At 51.0% G+C, this 23,066-nt stretch overlaps 2 protein-coding genes across 4 annotated transcripts in view; both read left to right on the forward strand.

Annotated features, from left to right (window-relative positions):
• The window catches only part of BCOR (BCL6 corepressor), a 173,474-nt gene that overhangs the window by 132,396 nt on the left and 18,012 nt on the right, over window positions 1-23,066 (forward strand). For 2 of the 3 annotated variants that reach the window (XM_073566007.1, XM_073566006.1), the window contains exons 2-9: window positions 4,082-4,211; window positions 6,281-6,356; window positions 11,181-13,907; window positions 14,276-14,329; window positions 16,270-16,438; window positions 19,745-20,014; window positions 21,345-21,632; window positions 21,827-22,146. In XM_073566007.1, the coding sequence (XP_073422108.1) occupies window positions 4,126-4,211; window positions 6,281-6,356; window positions 11,181-13,907; window positions 14,276-14,329; window positions 16,270-16,438; window positions 19,745-20,014; window positions 21,345-21,632; window positions 21,827-22,146 (3,990 nt within the window). In that variant the 5' untranslated portion in view covers window positions 4,082-4,125. The remainder of the gene's footprint in view (window positions 1-4,081; window positions 4,212-6,280; window positions 6,357-11,180; window positions 13,908-14,275; window positions 14,330-16,269; window positions 16,439-19,744; window positions 20,015-21,344; window positions 21,633-21,826; window positions 22,147-23,066) is intronic. The other variant, XM_073566009.1, reaches the window with a different exon arrangement.
• LOC141078469 (uncharacterized) lies at window positions 4,215-6,235 on the forward strand. The gene has a single exon (XM_073565164.1). The coding sequence runs from the start codon at window positions 4,215-4,217 to the stop codon at window positions 5,208-5,210; it is 996 nt and encodes a 331-aa protein (XP_073421265.1). The 3' UTR covers window positions 5,211-6,235.

A 23,066-nucleotide genomic window follows, 5' to 3' on the forward strand; every position in this document is an offset into this window, starting at 1 on the left:
GCTCCGCCATCAGTGGGGGCTACCCCGGGTTCTCTGCCGGCAGTGGGGGCTACCCCGGGTGCTCCGCCATCAGTGGGGGCTACATCGGGTGCTCCGCCATCAGTGGGGGCTACATCGGGTGCTCCGCCATCAGTGGGGGCCGGGGTGCTCCGCCATCAGTGGGGGCCGGGGTGCTCCGCCATCAGTGGGGGCTACCCGGGTGCTCCGCCATCAGTGGGGGCTACATCGGGTGCTCCGCCATCAGTGGGGGCTACATCGGGTGCTCCGCCATCAGTGGGGGCTACATCGGGTGCTCCGCCATCAGTGGGGGCTACCCCGGGTGCTCCGCCATCAGTGGGGGCTACATCGGGTGCTCCGCCATCAGTGGGGGCTACCCCGGGTGCTCTGCCGGCAGTGGGGGCTACCCCGGGTGCTCTGCCGGCAGTGGGGGCTACCCCGGGTGCTCTGCCGGCAGTGGGGGCTACCCCGGGTGCTCCGCCATCAGTGGGGGCTACATCGGGTGCTCCGCCATCAGTGGGGGCTACCCCGGGTGCTCTGCCGGCAGTGGGGGCTACCCCGGGTGCTCTGCCGGCAGTGGGGGCTACCCTGGGTGCTCCGCCATCAGTGGGGGCTACATCGGGTGCTCCGCCATCAGTGGGGGCTACCCCGGGTTCTCTGCCGGCAGTGGGGGCTACCCCGGGTGCTCCGCCATCAGTGGGGGCTACATCGGGTGCTCCGCCATCAGTGGGGGCTACATCGGGTGCTCCGCCATCAGTGGGGGCTACTTCGGGCTACATCGGGTGCTCCGCCATCAGTGGGGGCTGGGGTGCTCCGCCATCAGTGGGGGCTACCCCGGGTGCTCCGCCATCAGTGGGGGCCGGGGTGCTCCGCCATCAGTGGGGGCCGGGGTGCTCCGCCATCAGTGGGGGCTACCCCGGGTGCTCCGCCGGCAGTGGGGGCTACCCCGGGTGCTCCGCCATCAGTGGGGGCTACCCCGGGTGCTCCGCCATCAGTGGGGGCCGGGGTGCTCCGCCATCAGTGGGGGCCGGGGTGCTCCGCCATCAGTGGGGGCTACCCGGGTGCTCCGCCATCAGTGGGGGCCGGGGTGCTCCGCCATCAGTGGGGGCTACCCCGGGTGCTCCGCCATCAGTGGGGGCCGGGGTGCTCCGCCATCAGTGGGGGCCGGGGTGCTCCGCCATCAGTGGGGGCTACCCGGGTGCTCCGCCATCAGTGGGGGCTACATCGGGTGCTCCGCCATCAGTGGGGGCTACATCGGGTGCTCCGCCATCAGTGGGGGCTACCCCGGGTGCTCCGCCATCAGTGGGGGCTACATCGGGTGCTCCGCCATCAGTGGGGGCTACCCCGGGTGCTCTGCCGGCAGTGGGGGCTACCCCGGGTGCTCTGCCGGCAGTGGGGGCTACCCCGGGTGCTCTGCCGGCAGTGGGGGCTACCCCGGGTGCTCCGCCATCAGTGGGGGCTACATCGGGTGCTCCGCCATCAGTGGGGGCTACCCCGGGTGCTCTGCCGGCAGTGGGGGCTACCCTGGGTGCTCCGCCATCAGTGGGGGCTACATCGGGTGCTCCGCCATCAGTGGGGGCTACTTCGGGCTACATCGGGTGCTCCGCCATCAGTGGGGGCCGGGGTGCTCCGCCATCAGTGGGGGCTACCCGGGTGCTCCGCCGGCAGTGGTGTGCGGCCGGGCTCTGCTCCAGTGTCGGGCTCTTGTCGCCCCCTGGAATGTGGCTGCCGTCTGTGTGATCGCTGGGGATTCGGGCTGCCGTGTCTGTGCCGGAGCCGCGCGGACACCGGAGAATGTGGAGCTATTGATCTGCGCCGGGTGCAGCCTCGGGGGAGCAGCTGCTGCGCAGAGCCGGAGCGCCACGTCCTCTCCTCCAGCGCTGATGCTCGGGCGCCCCCTCCTCTCACTTATTAACCCGGCATTTAGCAGCGCCCTCCCCCCGGAGCAATTACACTCCAGCCCTGGAATAAATCATGCGCTGCGATAATCCTGTTAATAAGACGCAGCTTGTTCCCGACACGTCACCCGCGGGCTCACACCTCCCGCACACGGCACAGCGGGGACAGACGGCTCCGTGCTGTCACTGGCTGGTGTCTGTCCCTGGGGGTCACACTCCGGGGACGGGCGCCGAGCACTGGGGTAACCTCCCCCTGGGAGTGTGGCGCACACGTGTGACTGAGCCTCGGGGTCAGGGTGTCCTGGCTCGTACCCGCAGCTGTCACCTCACCCGCTGCAGACACGTTATACCCGCGTGATCCCAGCGCAGCGACCCAATGCACGCGGAGAGACCAGGACGAGGCGGCGCCACCCGCGGGGTGCTGGGGATGTGCGCGCCTGTCCTGTCTGCAAGAGCAACTGGTGCTGCCCCCCACCTCAGACTGCACCCCCCATCACACCTCAGACTGCGCCCACCACCACCACAGAATGCACCCCACCTCAGACTGCGCCCCCCCATCACACCTCAGACTGCGCCCCCCCACCACAGAGTGCGCCCCCATCACACCTCAGACTGCGCCCCCCCACCACAGACTGCACCCCCCATCACACCATGCACCCCACCTCAGAGTGCGCCCCCATCACACCTCAGACTGCGCCCCCCCACCACAGAGTGCGCCCCCATCACACCTCAGACTGCGCCCCCCCACCACAGAATGCACCCCACCTCAGAGTGCGCCCCCATCACACCACAGACTGCGCCCCCCACCACAGACTGCACCCCCCATCACACCATGCACCCCACCTCAGAGTGCGCCCCCATCACACCTCAGACTGCGCCCCACCACCACAGAATGCACCCCACCTCAGAGTGCGCCCCCCACCACAGACTGCACCCCCCATCACACCTCATACTGCGCCCACCACCACCACAGAATGCACCCCACCTCAGAGTGCGCCCCCCATCACACCTCAGACTGCGCCCCCCACCACAGAATGCACCCCACCTCAGAGTGCACCCCCCATCACACCTCAGACTGCACCCCCCATCACACCTCAGAGTGCGCCCACCACCACCACAGAATGCACCCCACCTCAGAGTGCGCCCCCATCACACCACAGACTGCGCCCCCACCACAGACTGCACCCCCCATCACACCTCAGACTGCGCCCCCCCATCACACCTCAGACTGCGCCCCCCACCACAGAATGCACCCCACCTCAGAGTGCGCCCCCCATCACACCTCAGACTGCGCCCCCACCACAGACTGCGCCCCCCACCACAGACTGCGCCCACCACCACCACAGAATGCACCCCACCTCAGAGTGCGCCCCCATCACACCACAGACTGCACCCCCCATCACACCTCAGACTGCGCCCCCCCATCACACCTCAGACTGCGCCCCCCACCACAGAATGCACCCCACCTCAGAGTGCACCCCCCATCACACCTCAGACTGCGCCCCCCACCTCAGAGTGCACCCCCCATCACACCTCAGACTGCGCCCCCCCACCAGACTGCGCCCCCCATCACACCTCAGACTGCGCCCCACACCACAGACTGCGCCCCACACCAGACTGCGCCCCCAGCAGTGCCTGGCAGGCTGCTCCCAGCCGTGTCATTGCTCCCAGCCGCTCCGGAGCCGCACGATCTCCGCCGCGCTGACAGCTCATCTATCAGGAGACGCCTGTGATTTATACACGCGCGGCTCCACGCGGGGCTCGTGTATAAAGACGCAGCCGATGTACGGCCATAAATATCCCCACTCGCAGCTCATCCCCGCCCGCACTACACACCACGGCCATTGTTCTCCCTGCCGCCAGGATGGGGTTAATGGCAGCGGCGTCCTTGATCGCGTCGATGTCTGTGAGGTCCCGGTACGGAGCGCCGGGCGCCGCACGGGTTAAGCCGCCGCCGCCGGATAATGACAGCGATTAGCGCTCTGGGCCGCAGTGACGGCGGGTGACACATGGCTCCGGCGCGGAGCGGGTTAATGAGAGCAGTTGCTTTTCCCTTGACCTAGTGGCGACCTCCCTGTGCATCGCCCCCGTCACCTCCAGTGCTGGGAGCGTCCCCGAGCGATCAGCGGAGCCCTGCGCGCTGCAGCCGATCTCACCGCTTCTCTCCTTCTAATGTTTCCGCACAGGGGACACACGGACGACTCGGGAGGCTGCACTGTAAGGGGGCGACATGCTGTCCGCGACCCCCCTCTATGGGAACGTGCACAGCTGGATGAGCAATGAGCGGGTCCGCATGTGCGGCATCAGCGAGGACAGGTAATGGCCCAATCCGTCTACAGCACCCGCCGAGCGGCGCCATTCATCAGCCACGGGAGGAGCGAGGGTGCCCGACGGAGTCCTCCGATCCCTGCAGCCCCAGTCCAGTGTAATCTGCCGATCTCTGCTGCCCCGGTCCAGCGTAATCTGCCGATCCCGGCAGCCCCGGTCCAGCGTAATCTGCCGATCCCGGCAGCCCCGGTCCAGCGTAATCTGCCGATCCCGGCAGCCCCGGTCCAGCGTAATCTGCCGATCCCTGCAGCCCCGGTCCAGCGTAACCTGCTGATCCCTGCAGCCCCGTTCCAGCGTAACCTGCCGATCCCTGCAGCCCCGGTCCAGCGTAACCTGCCGATCCCTGCAGCCCCGGTCCAGCGTAACCTGCCGATCCCTGCAGCCCCGGTCCAGCGTAACCTGCCGATCCCTGCAGCCCCGGTCCAGCGTAACCTGCCGATCCCTGCAGCCCCGGTCCAGCGAAACCTGCCGATCCCTGCAGCCCCGGTCCAGCGTAACCTCCCGATCCCTGCAGCCCCGGTCCAGCGTAACCTGCCGATCCCTGCAGCCCCGGTCCAGCGTAACCTGCCGATCCCTGCAGCCCCGGTCCAGCGTAACCTGCCGATCCCTGCAGCCCCGGTCCAGCGAAACCTGCCGATCCCTGCAGCCCCGGTCCAGCGTAACCTGCCGATCCCTGCAGCCCCGGTCCAGCGTAATCTGCCGATCCCTGCAGCCCCGGTCCAGCGTAACCTGCCGATCCCTGCAGCCCCGGTCCAGCGTAACCTGCCGATCCCTGCAGCCCCGGTCCAGCGTAACCTGCCGATCCCTGCAGCCCCGGTCCAGCGAAACCTGCCGATCCCTGCAGCCCCGGTCCAGCGTAACCTGCCGATCCCTGCAGCCCCGGTCCAGCGTAACCAGCCGATCCCTGCAGCCCCGGTCCAGCGTAACCTGCCGATCCCTGCAGCCCCGGTCCACCGTAATCTGCCGTTCCCTGCTGCCCCGGTGTAGAGGCCCCGGTGTAGAGAGCACGATGCCGATCCCGCACCGTCCATAGCTAATGTAATGACCATTCATCCCAATGTGAGGACTAGGCAGCATAGCGAATATCTACCGATCCCATAGCATCCGCAGCTAATGTGATCTGCCTTTGTTACGCCGTGTAGCCCCCATATCTAGCGAGGTGGTGGACATGAAGCCAGTATAATCTGCCGATATCATGGGCGATGTCTGGTCCGTTCTCTGCAGCCGATGTGAGGATCTGTGCTGCACTGTTATGTATACACTGACATACACCCTACTAGAGACAGCAGTGCACCGCTCCTTCCTGCTCTGACGCACACGGTCTGAAACCGATCTAATCTGCCGATCTCCCCAGCCCTGCCTTACAGCGCTGTCCCCAGGCGCGCTGCAGTGTGCGGACAACACGAGGGCTTTTGTCTGGCCCCGCAGCCGGTGTCCCCCGCCCCCAGACTCCGCTCCGGAGATCCGCTCCATCCAGGCTTCGGCTCCTTCACAGGCGGCAATAGCGACTCCTGCAGGCCACACGGGGAACGACCTAATTTGCCAAGATCGTGATGAGATCCGTGTGAGATCATCCGCTACATGGAATTAAAGGAGACCTTGCCTTTCCGTGTCAAATAAATGAACAGGGTAAAAGAATACAGCTAATGCTTTCCCACATTCTATATCATGAGATTCCCTGAGGTCAGCAACCAAGGAGGGTGTAAATCTGCTATTTTATCTATATATAGATTCATAGAATAATTATGACGGATGATACATATATAATAAAAAAAAGACAAATTGTTAGGTATTGTCATGTTCTCAAAAGTTATATTCTCCAATCATACGAAAAAGTATGTATTTAAAGGGAAGGTCTGATAGCGAGCGGTCCGCTCCCCTCCAGCGGTCCCAGGCCCAGCACAGGACACTCCATTTTTTGTTTTAAAAACAATCACACAGTTAAAGAAATGTTTCTATATCAGACAACCTCTGTAATGCCGCTCAAGGAAAAGCGCTCAGAGTTGTCCCCTTTTAATAATAATTAATAAATTGATAACATTTTCTTAATCTTTTAGGAAAATTCTTATCAGTGATGGTGACATTCAGAAAGCCAGACTGGAGCTGAGAGAGGATCATCTCGGTCACCCCTTGGTAAGATAGATGTCCTAAGAAGGGATTATGTATCTGTTCACACTTTGTATTTTATTGCATACTGACATATATTTATTATTTGTATAGGAAGGTAGATGGTGAGGGAGGGCTATATAGAGACACATAGTATACGGAGGGAGGGCTATATAGAGACACATAGTCAGTGGCGTAGCAACTGTTTGTGGCGCCCGGGGCGGTCGAAAAATTTGCCGCCCCTTTGGTCGTTGATAATTCGGAAGCATCCGAAGAGCCCACACTACACTCAAAGATCTAATTTTTAGTCTGCTACTAACTCTGCTATTATTTCTAAATTTCTAGACTTTCAACTTCTTGCAGTTCTCTATATATATGTATGTATTAGCTTGATGATGCTGGATGAAGACCTAATGGCTTTTTTTAATAATAATTTTTAATAATGTGACAGAAAAAAACCCAGAAAGTACAAATTATTTTGGCGGACAGGGGGCGGACACTGACAGCTTGGGGTCCCTGTGCAAGAAATGTGTCCGGGCCCCCCTCCTTTTATGGCGTCAAAGCTACGTGTGTGTGTGTATATATATATATATAGATAGATAGATTATTGATATTATATAGCCACACACACACATACAGGTATATATTACATAGTCTCCTTTATTATGTATATTGCTGTCCCATACACAGTGCCTTCTCTTGTTATGTACAGTTCTGTCCCTTACATATTGGATTATATAGAGCCCTGTTTTTTATTACATACCGTCCTGTCTTGTTAGCTGTATAATGCAATGATGGCTGATGGAGCATGGGAAAGCTTCCTTTCTAATGGAGGAGCTGATGGACTGGTCGTCTGGTCACCGGCTCCTCGATCAGCAGTCATTTTATATCTAACAAGAGAGGGGACCATGTAATAAAAGAGGGCGCTGTGAATAACAAAAATAACAAAAATACACTATGTAAGAGACAGCACTATACATAACAGCAGAGGAAGCTATATAATAAGGGACGGCACCATATATAACTAGAGAGGATGGTAGGTAATAAGGGGCGGTGTTATACATAATAAAAGAGGAAACTATGTAACTAAGGATGGTGTTATACAGAATTAGTGAGTACACTATATACTAAGGGACTGTGTTAGACATAATAAACGATAATGTCTTCCTCCACCTCCCCCTGTTCCTAAGGCCATTATAAGTCCCCCTTCCTCCCATCCCAATCCCCCACACCCCTCATTGTCCTCCTCCCCTCGCATCCCATTATTGTCCTCTCCCCCACCTCCATCATTTTCTTCTCCACCACTATCTTTGCTTTCTCCCCCACCACTCCCATCATTGCCCATTCCACCACCTCCATCATTTCCTCCTCCTCCACCACCCCCATTTATTGCCTTTTCCACCACCACCATCATTGCATTCTCACCCACCACCCCATCATTGCCCTCTCGACCATCACCCCATCATTGTCTTCTCCCCATCACTGCCTTCTCCATCACCCCATCACTGTGCCTTCTCCCCATCACTCCCATCATTGCCTGCTCCATCACCCCATCACTCCCATCATTGTCTGCTCCATCACCCCATCATTGCCTGCTTCATCACCCCCATCATTGCCTGCTCCATCACCCCATCACTGCCTTCTCCATCACCCCATCACTGCCTGCTTCATCACCCCATCACTCCCATCATTGTCTGCTCCATCACCCCATCACTGCCTGCTCCATCACTCCCATAATTGTCTGCTCCATCACCCCCATCATTGCCTGCTCCATCACCCCCATCACTCCCCTCATTGCCTGCTCCATCACCCCATCATTGCCTGCTCCATCACCCCATCATTGCCTGCTCCATCACCCCCATCATTGCCTGCTCCATCACTGCCTGCTCCATCACCCCATCATTGCCAGCTCCATCACCCCATCATTGTCTGCTCCATCACCCCATCATTGTCTGCTCCATCACCCCATCATTGCCTGCTCCATCACCCCATCATTGTCTGCTCCATCACCCCATCATTGCCTTCTAGACCATCACTCCCATCATTGCCTGCTCCATCATACACACAGACACACACACACACAGACATACATACATACATACACACAAGACACCACCTCTCTCCTCTCACCTGTCCGCAGCATCGCCCGCGCTTCCTCCCTCACACAGCAGCGGCCGCTGAATGATGACGTCACTCAGCGGCGCTCCTCTGTGTGAAACAGGAAGCGCGGCCTCCGGGCAGGAAGCAGGACGGACCATTGCCGCTCCGCTCCTGCTATTCACTCTTGCAGGCAGCGGAGCTGCCGTGATCGCATCGCTCCCTGCCCGCCGCTGCACTGCACTGCAGGGTGGAATTGCTGCTGCCGCGCCGCCCCCACACACATGCCGCCTGGGGCGGACCGCCCCCCCCGCCCCCCCCACGCTACGCCAGTGCACATAGTATACGGAGGGAGGGCTATATAGAGACACATCGTATACGGAGGGAGGGCTATATAGAGACACATATTATACGGAGGGAGGGCTATATAGAGACACATAGTATACGGAGAGAGGGCTATATAGAGACACATCGTATACGGAGGGAGGGCTATATAGAGACACATAGTATACGGAGGGAGGGCTATATAGAGACACATCGTATACGGAGGGAGGGCTATATAGAGACACATAGTATACGGAGAGAGGGCTATATAGAGACACATAGTATACGGAAGGTGGGCTATATAGAGACACATAGTATACGGAGGGAGGGATATATAGAGACACATCGTATACGGAGGGAGGGCTATATAGAGACACATAGTATACGGAGAGAGGGCTATATAGAGACACATAGTATACGGAAGGTGGGCTATATAGAGACACATAGTATACGGAGGGAGGGATATATAGAGACACATCGTATACGGAGGGAGGGCTATATAGAGACACATAGTATACGGAGGGAGGGCTATATAGAGACACATAGTATCGGAGGGAGGGATATATAGAGACACATCGTATACGGAGGGAGGGCTATATAGAGACACATAGTATACGGAGGGAGGGCTATATAGAGACACATAGTATACGGAAGGTGGGCTATATAGAGACACATAGTATACGGAAGGTGGGCTATATAGAGACACATAGTATACGGAGGGTGGGCTATATAGAGACACATAGTATACGGAGGGTGAGCTATATAGAGACACAGTATACGGAGGGTGGGCTATATAGAGACACATAGTATACGGAGGGAGGGCTATATAGAGACACATAGTATACGGAGGGAGGGCTATATAGAGACACATAGTATACGGAGGGTGGGCTATATAGAGACACATAGTATATGGAGGGAGGGCTATATAGAGACACATAGTATACGGAGGGAGGGATATATAGAGACACATAGTATACGGAAGGAGGGATATATAGAGACATATAGTATACGGAGGGAGGGATAAATTGTATCACCCTGGAAAATCCTAAAGAGCAAACACATTTTTTTATTTAGATTTGACAAGTAATTGTTTGGTTTAATGACCTGTCATGGCATTGAGGACAGACCGTTCTTGCCCTGTACATAGGGTGCTAAGCGTTCTCTCCTTGTACATACAGTGCTGAGCGTTCTCGCCCTGTTCATACGGCGCTGAGCGTTCTCGCCCTGTACATACGGCGCTGAGCGTTCTCGTCCTGTACATACGGCGCTGAGCGTTCTCGCCCTGTACATATGGCGCTGAGCGTTCTCGCCCTGTACATACGGCGCTGAGCGTTCTCGCCCTGTACATACGGCGCTGAGCGTTCTCGCCCTGTACATACGGCGCTGAGCGTTCTCGCCCTGTACATACGGCGCTGAGCGTTCTCGCCCTGTACATACGGCGCTGAGCGTTCTCGCCCTGTACATACGGCGCTGAGCGTTCTCGCCCTGTACATACGGCGCTGAGCGTTCTCGTCCTGTACATACGGCGCTGAGCGTTCTCGCCCTGTACATACGGCGCTGAGCGTTCTCGCCCTGTACATACGGCGCTGAGCGTTCTCGCCCTGTACATACGGTGCTGAGCGTTCTCGCCCTGTACATACGGTGCTGAGCGTTCTCGCCCTGTACATACGGTGCTGAGCGTTCTCGCCCTGTACATACGGTGCTGAGCGTTCTCGCCCTGTACATACGGTGCTGAGCGTTCTCGCCCTGTACATACGGTGCTGAGCGTTCTCGCCCTGTACATACGGTGCTGAGCGTTCTCGCCCTGTACATACGGTGCTGAGCGTTCTCGCCCTGTACATACGGTGCTGAGCGTTCTCGCCCTGTACATACGGTGCTGAGCGTTCTCGCCCTGTACATACGGTGCTGAGCGTTCTCGCCCTGTACATACGACGCTGAGCGTTCTCGCCCTGTTCATATGGTGCTGAGGGTTCTCGCCCTTTACATACAGTGCTGAGCGTTCTCTCCCTGTACATATGGTGCTGAAGGTTCTCGCCCTGTACATATGGTGCTGAGCACTCTGGTGCTATGTAGAGATGACAGGAGCTGTATAATTATCAGCAGTCTGGTCACCTAGGTGGTGGGGTGATGTTTGTTTGAACCTAGCATTATCCTCCATAGAGTTAATTGAGTCAGTGTAGATAAGTAGGCAGATAATGTTGGAGGTTGTTGTTTTCTGCATGTACCTAGGTTAGTCATGTCAAAAGAACAGAAAACAAGGGTGAACTGTGTTTAGGGTCACACCCAAATCCAGTTAGAACCATGAATATCTAGTAAGGTGCTAACCAGCACCTCGTTCCTCCTCTTTGACGTTCTTTTCAGCATGCAGTGTAGTTTTACAATACGTGTTTCGTTCTCCTTCTGATTCTTTACATTTTCTGCTTTGGACAGGTGGATGCAGCAGCCGTGCATCGAATGGACAGCCTAGCCGCACTCGGCATGGACCGTACAGGTCTAATACAGGAAGGCTTAAGAGTCCCGGGAGGCATGGTCTACTCTAGTCTATGTGGCCTTGGCACAGAAAAAGTTAGAGAATCATCCAATTCAATACCAGGGCTTGGATATGCACCTGACCGAAATCCTGAACTTCAGTTTAAGCCAAATGCTGCTGAAACAATGGAGACTGCCCAAATGACTGGAAAACAGCCCAATGGTTTTAACTCCTTGTTTAAAACCCCACCTGGACTGCAAAAGACACCTGTCCCTACAAGTGAAGCACTGGTTTTGGACAGAACAGTAAATGACAAACAAAGTCCACTTGGCATTAATGGTGCTAATTATTTAAGGATTCCTTGGGTGCACTCCTATATGGACAGTGCATCTCCAGCAATGTATCCATTCATTGATTCACCAAATAAGTATTCTCTAAACATGTATAAGGCGTTTCTACCTCAGCAGTCGGCTTACAGTTTGCCACAGCATTTGACCTACTCACCGATTTGCCCAAATGGTGAACGCTTCGTATATCTACCACCTTCCCCTTATGTAACATCCCATATTCCATCAACCCTGGCACCACCTATGAGGATCCCTGCACCATCAGCAGCTCCTGCCATTCCCACCAATGTTCATTGCATAGAAAAGAACTTACCATGGAAAATGGGGATTAATCCAGGATCCACTGTTGATCCCCATGCATATACTCACCTGCAAGCAAATAAGCAGCCTAGGGTTCCCTGCACAAAGTCTATGGCTAGTACTCTGTCACCCGAAGCCGCTCTTTTGTTGGCACCTTCTCAGAGGCCATCTCCAAGGCTTCATCACTCCACTCAACCAGTTGGAGACAGCTACTCCGATTATCAGTCCTTCGTTAAAATCTCAACACCACCTACATCTGTCACCCACACAAAGCCCCACACCAGTATAAACGGTGACCTTGCACCTCTAAGGCCATGTAGCACTAAAGCTAACAAAATCCTTGATGGAGAAAATACACAGATTCAAGCACCCCCAAAAAGGTATACAAAGGAGAGAAAGGACAACAAGTCTCCCATCTTGCTAGAAAAGCAAACGACTCACAAAGAAGGGACTGAAAAACCACTCGATTTGTCATCAAAGCTGATTGATGCTGAAATGTCAGCTATGTTGCTTTCAGGGCGTTCTGGAAATGCCATAGGCATGTGCACCAGGGACATTCAGAAAGAAGCCATATCTCCTTCTGCTGGTGTCAATGCTCTCTTCAGACCTGAAATCATCAGTACTGCTCCTTCATCATGGGTGGTACCTGGTATGAGCGGCACTGAAGACATGAATAGCATCATTATGCCACTTAAAAACAAAGCATTGGAGAGGGTTATGCCACAACAGAGAAGTTCTTCATGTCCTCGCATGGGAAGCTCTGAAGTAGTAATCACAAGCAGTTCTGGATGCATCTCCAGTGCAGGACGTCCAGCATCTGCTTCACCTGCACCAAATGCCAATGGAGAAAGTAAAAGTCCTGAAGAGAGTAGTAAGTCTGCTGTGCAACCACAACATCCACCTGCTAGTTCACTTAGCAAGAGCAGCAAGGTAGCAAAGCCTTCCATAATGGAACCAACCATAAAAGTGAGTGAGAGCGGGCTGCCCCCTGCACCTATGTTCTTGCCCCAGGCTGAGCCCTTCTGCTCTACACCATTGGCTTATCCAAGCAGTTTTATCCCTTATCAAGTCTCTGAAAGCCTTGCATTGTCTCATTTACATTTACATGGAAAAGCTCCAGTGTACCCTCACCCAGTTTTATTGCCGAATGCGAGCCTTTTTCCAAGTCCAATGGCACCAAAGCCTGGGATTTCTTACAGTCTACCAACCAACAGAGATTACATGGCCTATCAAGAGACACTGGGTATGGTGCACCCGATTTTGTTACCACCTACCACACTGGAAATAAGCAAAGATGACAAGTCCGAGAGAAGGTCTAGATCACATGAAAGACCAAGGTATGAGGAACCTGTTGGGAGGCGACTGTTGGATATATCTGATTCCACGCCAAAATTCAATTTGGAAGCTACTTTAGAGAAGAGCTTGAGGTCTCAACAGCCCATTGTAGCCACAAGCAAACATCCATCTAAGATGGAGGGGCTATGTCTCAATGGAGAGAGAGATCCAAAATGCGAATCAAACTTTGCCATTAATGGTTTTGTACCTGAACAGCATGTCATAAATGATCTTCAGAAACCAGAACAGGGAACCCAGATCAGGGATTTTCTATTATCTAGAGAAGAGACTCCAAGAAAGACTGAGTTTCATGATTCCTACCACATTCCCAAACAATCTCAGCATTCGCCCATTTTTCAGACCAGAGAAGAAAATGTATCTGGAAACCAAACTATGGATGTACCTGCCGCAGAACTGGGTGCTCATTTCCTGATTCCTGGTCAAAATCTGGATGCTCCTTCTGGATTTTATGGCCAAACAACAGAAAAAACGCTGCCCTTTGTTATGGCAAATGGCCATTCAGACACGGAAGGAGCTGAGGCCATCATGAGAGACAATGCAGATGAACTTATGAAAACCAAATCTTCAAAATTAACTAAAAGGATAGCAAACTCTGCTGGCTATGTTGGCGACCGTTTTAAGTGCGTGACCACTGAATTATTTGCCGAATCAAGCCAACTAAGTCGCGAGCAGCGGGCGTTACAGGTGAGTGTCTCCAACTTGTTCTACCTCCTTGTATAACATATTAAGCAGTGTACTTTTCAATGGACATTCACGAAGTAGAAAAACGCGTAGCCACTTGGTGCATGCACTAGCCCAACCCTTGTGATGTCTTGTCTGCACTATTATCTGTGAATAATAAATTACGTTTCCTAACTGCGCACTGAAACCTAAAAATAATTTTACTGATATGTTTGTAATGAACTGAATAGTAAGGTCACCGTATATAAAGTGTAGTCTTGTGCTATTTTCTTGTTGCCAAAAGGTAAATATGAGCCAATAGTGTTACATTGTACATGTCAAAATGTATTGGATGATTATCCAGATAATAAGTGCCCATTTTAATTACTCAGATGGAAGGCATACAAGAGGACAGTATTTTAAGTCCATCCGCTGCTTACTGTGAGGTCAGTCCTTAACGTTTTTATTCTTAGACTCTACTGCATTATTTTCTTCATTTCCGAGTATGTGACAGGCCATGGTTTTTGTGTCTGACATCCCGCTGTAAATGTATGTTTGCTAATTTGATGTTTACCTTGCATGTAGCAAAGCATCTGAATATGTTCCCTTTGGCTGTAATTTCCACCTCCTTAACCTTTCGAATAGTCTGCGTCTGCTCATTATTAGGAGGAAGAACGACAGACGCATTTGTTTAATTCCCAGTTCTTTTGTACGATCGATGTCGCTTGTGTATTTAGGCATGCTTCCGCATTTTAAAGAGCCGCTCTATAAAAGTTGTACAAAAGAGGTCAGCGGGTCATGAAGGCTTGTGGTGTTCATAATGTCCTGGTCATTTATGGACCTAGATGCAGGGATGCAGTTGAAAGTGACGCTGCTGCCATAGGCCAGCCGTATTAGTGGCGCTGTGCCCTACTCGATGGTAACCTGGAGATCTTTTGGTATAGAGGAATATGCAGAGTAAGACGTTTCAGGACAATTTCTTGCCATTCAAAATTTTCCAACCTTAAAAATGTTGGGAATGTCAAAAAGTGTGTTTAAAGCATCTAAAATGTGGCAAACATATTTCCATGCACCCCGAGGCCTCCTGACCTTGGGGCTAGTTACTGCCTGTGTTATGGGGAGGTAAGCATGCCATCTTTCTACATCTATGACCCGGTTTACCCATCTGTGTTTTGCGGTCTGACCACAGACAGTGATGCATGCTCCGGCCGGTCTCCTGACCCTAACACAACCGCCCCATAGTCATCTGTGACTGGCACATTCTGGTCAGGAGATCTATAGCTGGTCTCTGCATCGCCGTCTGTACTCGGACTGCAAATTATTGGTATGTGAATCCGGCCTGAGTAAAAGATTTCCGTTGTTCCACAATCATGATAAAATATATTCTATTTTACTCTGAAAAAAAATCCCCATACTCCTATTGAACATCTGCGATTGTTGGAACCGCTTTCCCGGAAAGTCATTTCTCCGATGGCTTGTGTTCCTGCTTCCTCGCTCCACCGTGCCTGTGAACAGTTAAAGCTGAGCGCCTCCTTCTTTGCGGAGCGGCTGGCAGCATGAAGTGAGAAGGGCAGAAGTGTGCTTTTCATGAATAATTTCCACGGAATGACCGGGCCGAGCATTGGAACTGACTGCAGTATTAATTCTCCAATGTCATGAGTCACATCACAAATTCCGAACCACTGTCCTTTTCTTAAAGGAGACTTGTACCATAGGCCCAAATAGCTCATCTAGAAGTGTAACGCCAGGCTTTGCTGTAATTTATACAAAAGCTAATATAGTATGAAAATGTGAATAATCACAAGTAAATGGCATCCCCTGAGGCTTTATCTAATAGTAACTGTTCTATTCAGCTGTTTAGCAGATCCATTTCTGCAAAAAAATGGCCAAAACTATTGTGGTCGTCTCCATTATATTTACACTCCGATTTCTAAATGTAAAAATTGGCTAATTATATACTGGAGAAATGAACAGAATTAGAGATATTTAGTGGTTGTCTTCTAAAAACAGTGCCACACCTGCCCACAGGTTATCTGTGGTATTGCAGCTTGAGCCCAATGCCTTCAGTCGAGATGATTTCCAATACCTGACACAGCTTATAGATTTGTGTGGTCCTGTTTCTGATAAAAAAAAAGCCATATTTTTGTAATCCAGGCCCCATTTACCTCTTTATTCCATACGCTGCTAATCGCACCAAAAATGCTTGCCCAAAATCTCTCCGCTGGTAATTATATCTGAAAAGTAATGTAAAGGGGAAAGATATGAAAGATTGCATAAAAATGAAAACTTGATTTATTCCTGACGACATGTTCATTTGTACATATCCGTGTGCCCGTCGGGTTCTTTGATATTGTACATGTTTTGTTCATTACGTCTTTCTTTTTAGCGCGCCATGATGCGCTTCTCGGAACTTGAAATGAAGAAACGGGACGACCACACACCCACCAAAGACTTGGAGACTTGCAAAGTCAGTATGTCTGACGTGAAGCTTTCCGCAGAAAGTGTTAAACCAGCAGCATCAGTCTTGGGGGATTTAGTCATCAGCCAAAGCGAAGGTGAGGAAGTCCGATTGGTGGTGGTCAATAAATTGTCTCTGCTAGAACCGTAGTGCGAGGCCATTGAGACATTAGTGGTCTGAAGTGCTGCGGGTGTTTCATTAGCCTCTACATTTTCCAGGCAGCCGTACAATAAAGATACTGGAGCAAAAGGATTAGGTGATATCGAGAGTGTAGGCACGGTGCCAGTAGCCAGACGTCAGTGTCTTGTGGTTTTTCTTTAAGACCTTAGTAGTGTTCACCAAATCCTCCTATAATCCACTCTGGTTAGCTTTGTCCTGCTGTTTGTGAGCTTACTGTAAATGCTGGCTGTAGGTTTATGGAGAAATCTGCCGCGTTTATGGCGGTATAATGTGTTTAGTGAAGGTACAAAGCTGAGCTTGACATGACGAAGACCTGGCCCACAACGATGTTCAGTCTTGGGCCTGCTATTAAGACGTTTCTTTTTAGGGAATGAGATAAAAAGCGAGATCAGTGGCCTATAAGGCTGCACAAATCCTACAGTTCTGAAAATGAGAACAGGACTCAGATGTTGTTACCAGCGCTGGCTGACAGCCTGAGATTGGCGAGTATGTGGTCCCGCAATGACCTCCGTGGGTGACCATGAAATGTGTTCGGGAGGTGCCGCCAACTGCACATCAATCACCAGTGATCCTGACCCGTGACTGGCACTGAGCGCCTGATCCTCACTGTCCGATCTGTAGAAGCCAGTAAAATGAGTCGGAAGCATAGACAGAAACGGATTCTAATCCCTATTGCTCCACAACGTCTGCACAACTCCGCTGTGTCTCTTAATGCTGCTCATCACATTAGTGACACAATAGGGGTCGGGGTTACTGTACAATGCCTTGTTAATGGGTATTGGAACTCATTCTGCGATAATTGCCACTCAAGTCTGGAACGCGGGGCTTTGTAAATCCCCATTGCGTGCCCTGCTCAGAAGTCAGCGCGCGGTGCTGCTATCATCACAACCTGCGCTGGTGGCTACAGCGAGCCCAGAATATTTTCTGTTCCATTACAGTCTCGCAGCTCTGCGGTGCGAAACATCTGTTTCCAAGTAGTTTCTTTTCACTGGCTTTTAACCCTTTTCTGGCCCAGTCTACAATATTCTCCCAAATGAAAGAGACATAGCACCTAGGCCCATGCCAATGCTGTGACGTGACAGTTAATTTTGGAACGTTAGCAAAAGCATCAGGGACACAGTATAAAGGGACGGGAGAAAAATGGAAAAATACATATAGGAATAACGATGTTTGCCAGCCTGCAAGCTCCTGGTCGTACAAATCTAGGGAGGAATATATAGGCTAAGCTCTCCCTAATCTGCAGGCGAAGCTCAGCCTGTCTGCTCTCCAATTCCGGAGTAGTCAGGAAGTTGTCAGATACCGCAGGCAGCCTCCCAACCAGACAATACAATAAAAAAAAACAAAACTATAAAATTCTTTAGAAAACACACAAACTCATAAAAAAGGTCATTTCCTTAGTAGTATTTTTTTTCTTTTTAATTTAGATAGATGTAGAGATCTGGTAATCGGTAAAACCTGCGTTCTTCTTGTTAATCCATGCCGCAGTCATTCTTGGGCCTCTTGTATGTTGCAGTCTTTTCTCATCCGTTCTCTCCCATTGCCGTCAGTCTTGCGGCATATTATTCTAATTACATTGAGATAATATTGTGTTTCTGTCCTGCTGTGCTAATATCACATGTCCTCCAGCTGCCCGAACACGGGGGGGGGGGGACGCTGATCCCGGGTCATTGTCCCTAAGTGGTTTCACATTCTTTTATCCTGTTTTGGAATCGGGGGCCCCGGTACGAGTGGCGGTGAAGCTGCCCTGGTTGCCCAGGAGACTAGTAAAATGTTGCTATGGTGATTTATCTGTGGAGCCGCTTCTCTCCGCGAGCGAGAGATTATGGGATGCATGTGCAGCGTGAGTCATATGATTTTTCTCGGATCAAATGATCGAATGATCTAAGCAACTGGCGTGCGAGCATCGCTTCTGTGCGAGTCACGTGGACGCTCCGTACTCGCAGATAATGCATCTACAGGCAAATTTGAAGTCCTGAGACGCCAGAGAGTGACTTAGACTTGCGGAGGAGATTGTGATCTCACCCGTGCAGACGCTCCAGCAAAACAGATCTGTTACCAAACCGACTCAGTCTTCGTGCTCAGCAAGTCGCCGTAATAGACCTGCCAAGCACATTCTGTGCGATCACGGGGTCAGGGGATTGCTAAGACTTTGCAGGTAATATCAGGCTAGGGGATAATAGGGAAATACAATTTTTGGGGCTCTGAAGTGGAATTTATTTTTTTTTGTGTGTGGAAATAGCGTGATTCACATTTCTGGTATGTGATGCAATGCTGTAAGTGGAAAGTTTGTGCTAGTTCTTTACTCTGCCAGTAGTATGGTAATACCAAGATCCATCATACACGTTGTGGTGGGAGAAATGCGCTCATCACTACTTCGAATGTTTGTGTCCTCAGTATGTGTGTTAACAAAGGGGAAAAGTTATATTCAAGTGGGTCGTAGTCAACTCAGGAATCGCCCTCCCACCCATCCACTGTCTTTAGAGGTCGTAGTTCACTTAGCTTTTTAAAAAGAAATGAAATAGTGAGTACGGATTTTCCCCATTGCTGAGATAGATGACAGTTGGTGCTCATAAAGTTCTATGGAGAACTTGCAGCAGAGTGTAGGTGCCTGTCTAGCTCCTCCCACTCCTAAAGGCAGCTAGTGTCATCTATTTCAGTAATGGGAGAACCTGTCATCTGTCTTTTACAAATTTTACCTATGAATTGAGAGAAAGATTAATCCAGGAGGAGAAAGAAGCTGATTTCTCTGATAATATGTATTACAAAGTTGCTAATTTTTATGTGTACTATTAATTTATGAAATGCAAATTATAACCGTTCACACATTTTATTTCATGCATTTTTCTGCATGAAAAACATAGGTGTCGCAGAAAAAATGCTGCTTACATTACTCAGCTTTTTCATGCATTTTCATTATGTTTTTTAGACATTAAATGGATGAAAAATGCTGCAAAATCCCTGCAAGAATTGACACACCGCAGCATGTGGATGGCATTTTAGAAATGACATTCATTGTGCTGGAACTTTTAAGAATTAGTTGTTTTGTTTTATGTGCATGCAAAACGCATGGGAAAAAATACTGCAGTGTGTGAACAAGCCCTTCTTTCATGCTAACCTGCTACAATATACGGCGCTCTGAATTATTTACGCTTGGAACGGTTGTGTTCTAAATACTACATTGATTTAAAGCGCACATTTTAACCCTTGCTTCTGTGCTTTCCAGGTGATCTGAAGACGAAGAGTGGAAATCCGCCTGACGCCTCGCATCACATAGTAAAGGCAGCCCACAGTGAAGGCAGTCATCCAGAGAAACTCACTTCCTGTGATACAGCAAATCAGAAACCCGAGCTGACAATAGATGGAAACCTGCAAGGACAATGTGCGGGGCTGAAACGGAAACAACCGCTTGAGCCCTTTCTCAATGACCATGACCAACTTTCAACCTGCGAAGAAGCTGCACCGGAAGATGCCAGGGTGAAAAGGAGAAAGACTGGTGAGTAGACGTCTTTGGCGTCATAACAGAAGTTTATTCCAGTTGTAAAAATGCAGAAGTTGAAGGCACGGTGAGATTATGCAACCTCTAGTAATATCATAACGGACAGGGTACACCGCTTCCCCATTTTATTACTATAGTTTGAGCTTAAGATCTTCAGTAGAATTGCTTCCTGCTTAAAGGGAATCTGTCACCCTTTTTTTCAACTATGAGCTGCCGCCACTGACATCAGGGGCTTATCTACAGCATTCTGTAATGCTGTAGATAAGCCCCCGATGTAACCTGAAAGATAAGAAAAAAGAGTAAAGGGGGTTTTACACATAGCGATATCGCTAGCAATATCGCTAAAGCGTCAACGATTCGGTGACGCAGCAGCGATATCGCTAGCGATATCGCTATGTGTGATACTTGCCTCCGACCGGCTCCCCCGATGTCTGTCGCTGATCGCGCAGCTCCATTTCTCGTCGGGTGCTTCCTGCTGGGCTTCCTGCTGGTGCCGCCGAGCGACGCGTGGACGCGGACGGGAGGACGTCAGGATCGCCGCGTCTGAAAGGTAAGTAACGACCGCTGCTGCATCGCTGTGAGGTCTGCCTGTGTGACAGCTCACTAGCGACCATTTAGCGATGCACCAGCAATCCTGACCGGGTCGTACCGTGGTCGGGTTCGCTGGTGCATCGCTAAATATAAAGGGGCCTTTAGATTATACTCACCGGGGGGCGGTCCGGTCTTGGTCCGATGGGTGTTGTGGTCTGGCGCCTCCCATCTTCTAACGGTGACGTCCTCTTCTTCCCTTCCTGTCGTGGCTCCGGCGCAGGCGCACTGATCTGCCCTGTTGAGGGCAGAGCAGAATACTGGAGTGCGCAGGCGCCGTACCTCTCCCGGCGCCTGGGCACTGCAGGACTCTGCTCTGCCCTCAACAGGGCAGATCAGTGCGCCTGCGCCGGAGCCACGACAGGAAGGGAAGAAGAGGACAGAATCGTTGGAAGATGGGCGGCGCCGGACCGGACGGCGACACCCATCGGACCAGACCGAACGCCAGGGTGAGTATAATCTAACTCTTTTTTTCTTCTCTTTCAGGTTACATCGGGGGCTTATCTACAGTAATATAGAATGCTGTAGATAAGCCCCTGATGGCGGTGGCCGCATTTCATAGTCGAAAAAAAATGGTGACAGATTCCCTTTAATATTTTTGCTGGACACCAACAAATTGATAGTCAGGCACTTTAATGTTTTCAGAGAATATTTAGATTTTGCATGACGCATTGACACAAAATATGTGCTTGTATATGGACATTTTTAGCTGTATACTAAATATGGATTTTTTTATCAGATGACTGGTCAGAAAGGGATGCCCCGGAACTTTCTAAGAAATCCCTTGACGAGTCCCACTGCAATGAGGTCACAAACTTGAAAGTGCGCATTGAGCTCACAGGACTGCACCCCAAAAAGCAAAGGCACCTACAGCACCTAAGGGAACTTGGCCAGCTGGGCAGAAAGGAGGCTCCTGAAAGTCGGGAGGTCGTAGAGGCCGAAAACAAGCACAAAAGTGTGGCGGAAAAGCCATTCAAAGCTAAAGCTGAAATCAAAAGCACCAGTGACCTGGAGGAGCTTAATGGAGGTACCGTGCTGTCTGTTGGGAGCGCAGACTAATCTGTTATATATTTATTTATGCCTTAGAAGGGAGATAATTGCTGTTTCATTATTAATGCGGTGGGAATTGCAGGGTTAAGGCGGCTTATTCGGTAAGAATCCATATTCATTTCTGTGCTCCAGCTGTGCAGCGCTTAGCATCTTCTCTTCTCCTGTCTTCAGATATTCCCGTGTCTGCGCATACGAAAGCCTTTCCACTCGGCTGCCCAAGCAGCAAGCGGCAGAGTCAGACAAACCCTACCCCAGCCGCCAGGTTAGCAGCCAAGCAGCAGAAGATTAGAGAGGGCCGCAAGGCGTATGTGCAATGTACAGATGAAGAGGGGAGTCTCCAAGTCGCGTCATTGCCTGAGGATTACACAGACTACGAGAAACCCTCTGGAAAAAGGCAGTTCAAGACAAAGCACATGACTCCACTGGAGAAAAAGAGGAGAAGCCTGCTAGCCAGGGACGACAGCATGGATAATGGAAGCGCAGATGAAAAGGTACGCGGCCTGTCTGCTTCCTGGGTTGTATGTTTTTATCAGTGCTGGCATGACGTATATAGATAGACTGAGAGGCATATGGGTCTCTGCCATTGCATCTTCAAGGACAAGTGATGACTTACAAGAACAGAATCATTAGCAGGATGTTGTAGGCCTGTCCCACGCCACGTTTTGGGATGCACTTGACTTACCCATCTTACAGTACAAACGGATTTCTCTTTGACAGACATTAGGGCACATATCCATTTCAATCTGTTTTTTTGTTTTGTTATTTTTTTTAAATGCTAAAAACGGAGTCTGCTGCGCTTTTCCTCCCTTAAAAAATATTGGATCCATTTTTTATAACATTGCAGACTATGGTAGACAAATGCAAGCTGACTGTCATGTATGTGTCTGTTTTTTCAAGGGGGGTATTTTTGCAAAAACAAGCCACGTAAATCATCTGACACTCCTTCCTGTTTCTTAAAAAAACAAACAAAAAAAACGAATAAATATACAAAAACGATATAAAAACGAGTAGCTTTCCAAAATTACAAAAACAAGGTATGAAACCAGTTCTAAAGAAATTGATTAGTGCAACCTAAGGCCTCGTTCAGACGTCAGTTATTTCTCTGCTACGCAAGAAGTAAAAAAGAAAAAAGGTCTTCGTTTCATCAGTGCTTTTGAAATGATTTTCATCATCGTTTGATGCGTCTTAGTGTTTTACCAATGATTTTATCATGAAAAATTAGGTAAATTCTAAAGCTTCTTCTGTACATTATAATGATGATCACGGCCAGCACACAGCTAACACATGGATGCCCTCCGTATGCTGTGTGTAATGTTTACAGATTCCTGGACTTTAATCCGGAACTTTCATCCATGATTTGAATCTAAAACGGTCACACATCTGCAGTTTTTTAACTTTTCTGCAAAAATAC

This window comes from Dendrobates tinctorius, unplaced genomic scaffold, assembly GCF_039654945.1.
Source record: "Dendrobates tinctorius isolate UK_male_01 unplaced genomic scaffold, ASM3965494v1 ptg000016l, whole genome shotgun sequence".
Lineage (NCBI taxonomy): Eukaryota > Metazoa > Chordata > Amphibia > Anura > Dendrobatidae > Dendrobates > Dendrobates tinctorius.

Bases quoted from the DNA above. Each gene is read 5' to 3' on its own strand.
- LOC141078469 (XM_073565164.1), top strand. From the start codon at position 4,215: ATGGCCCAATCCGTCTACAGCACCCGCCGAGCGGCGCCATTCATCAGC.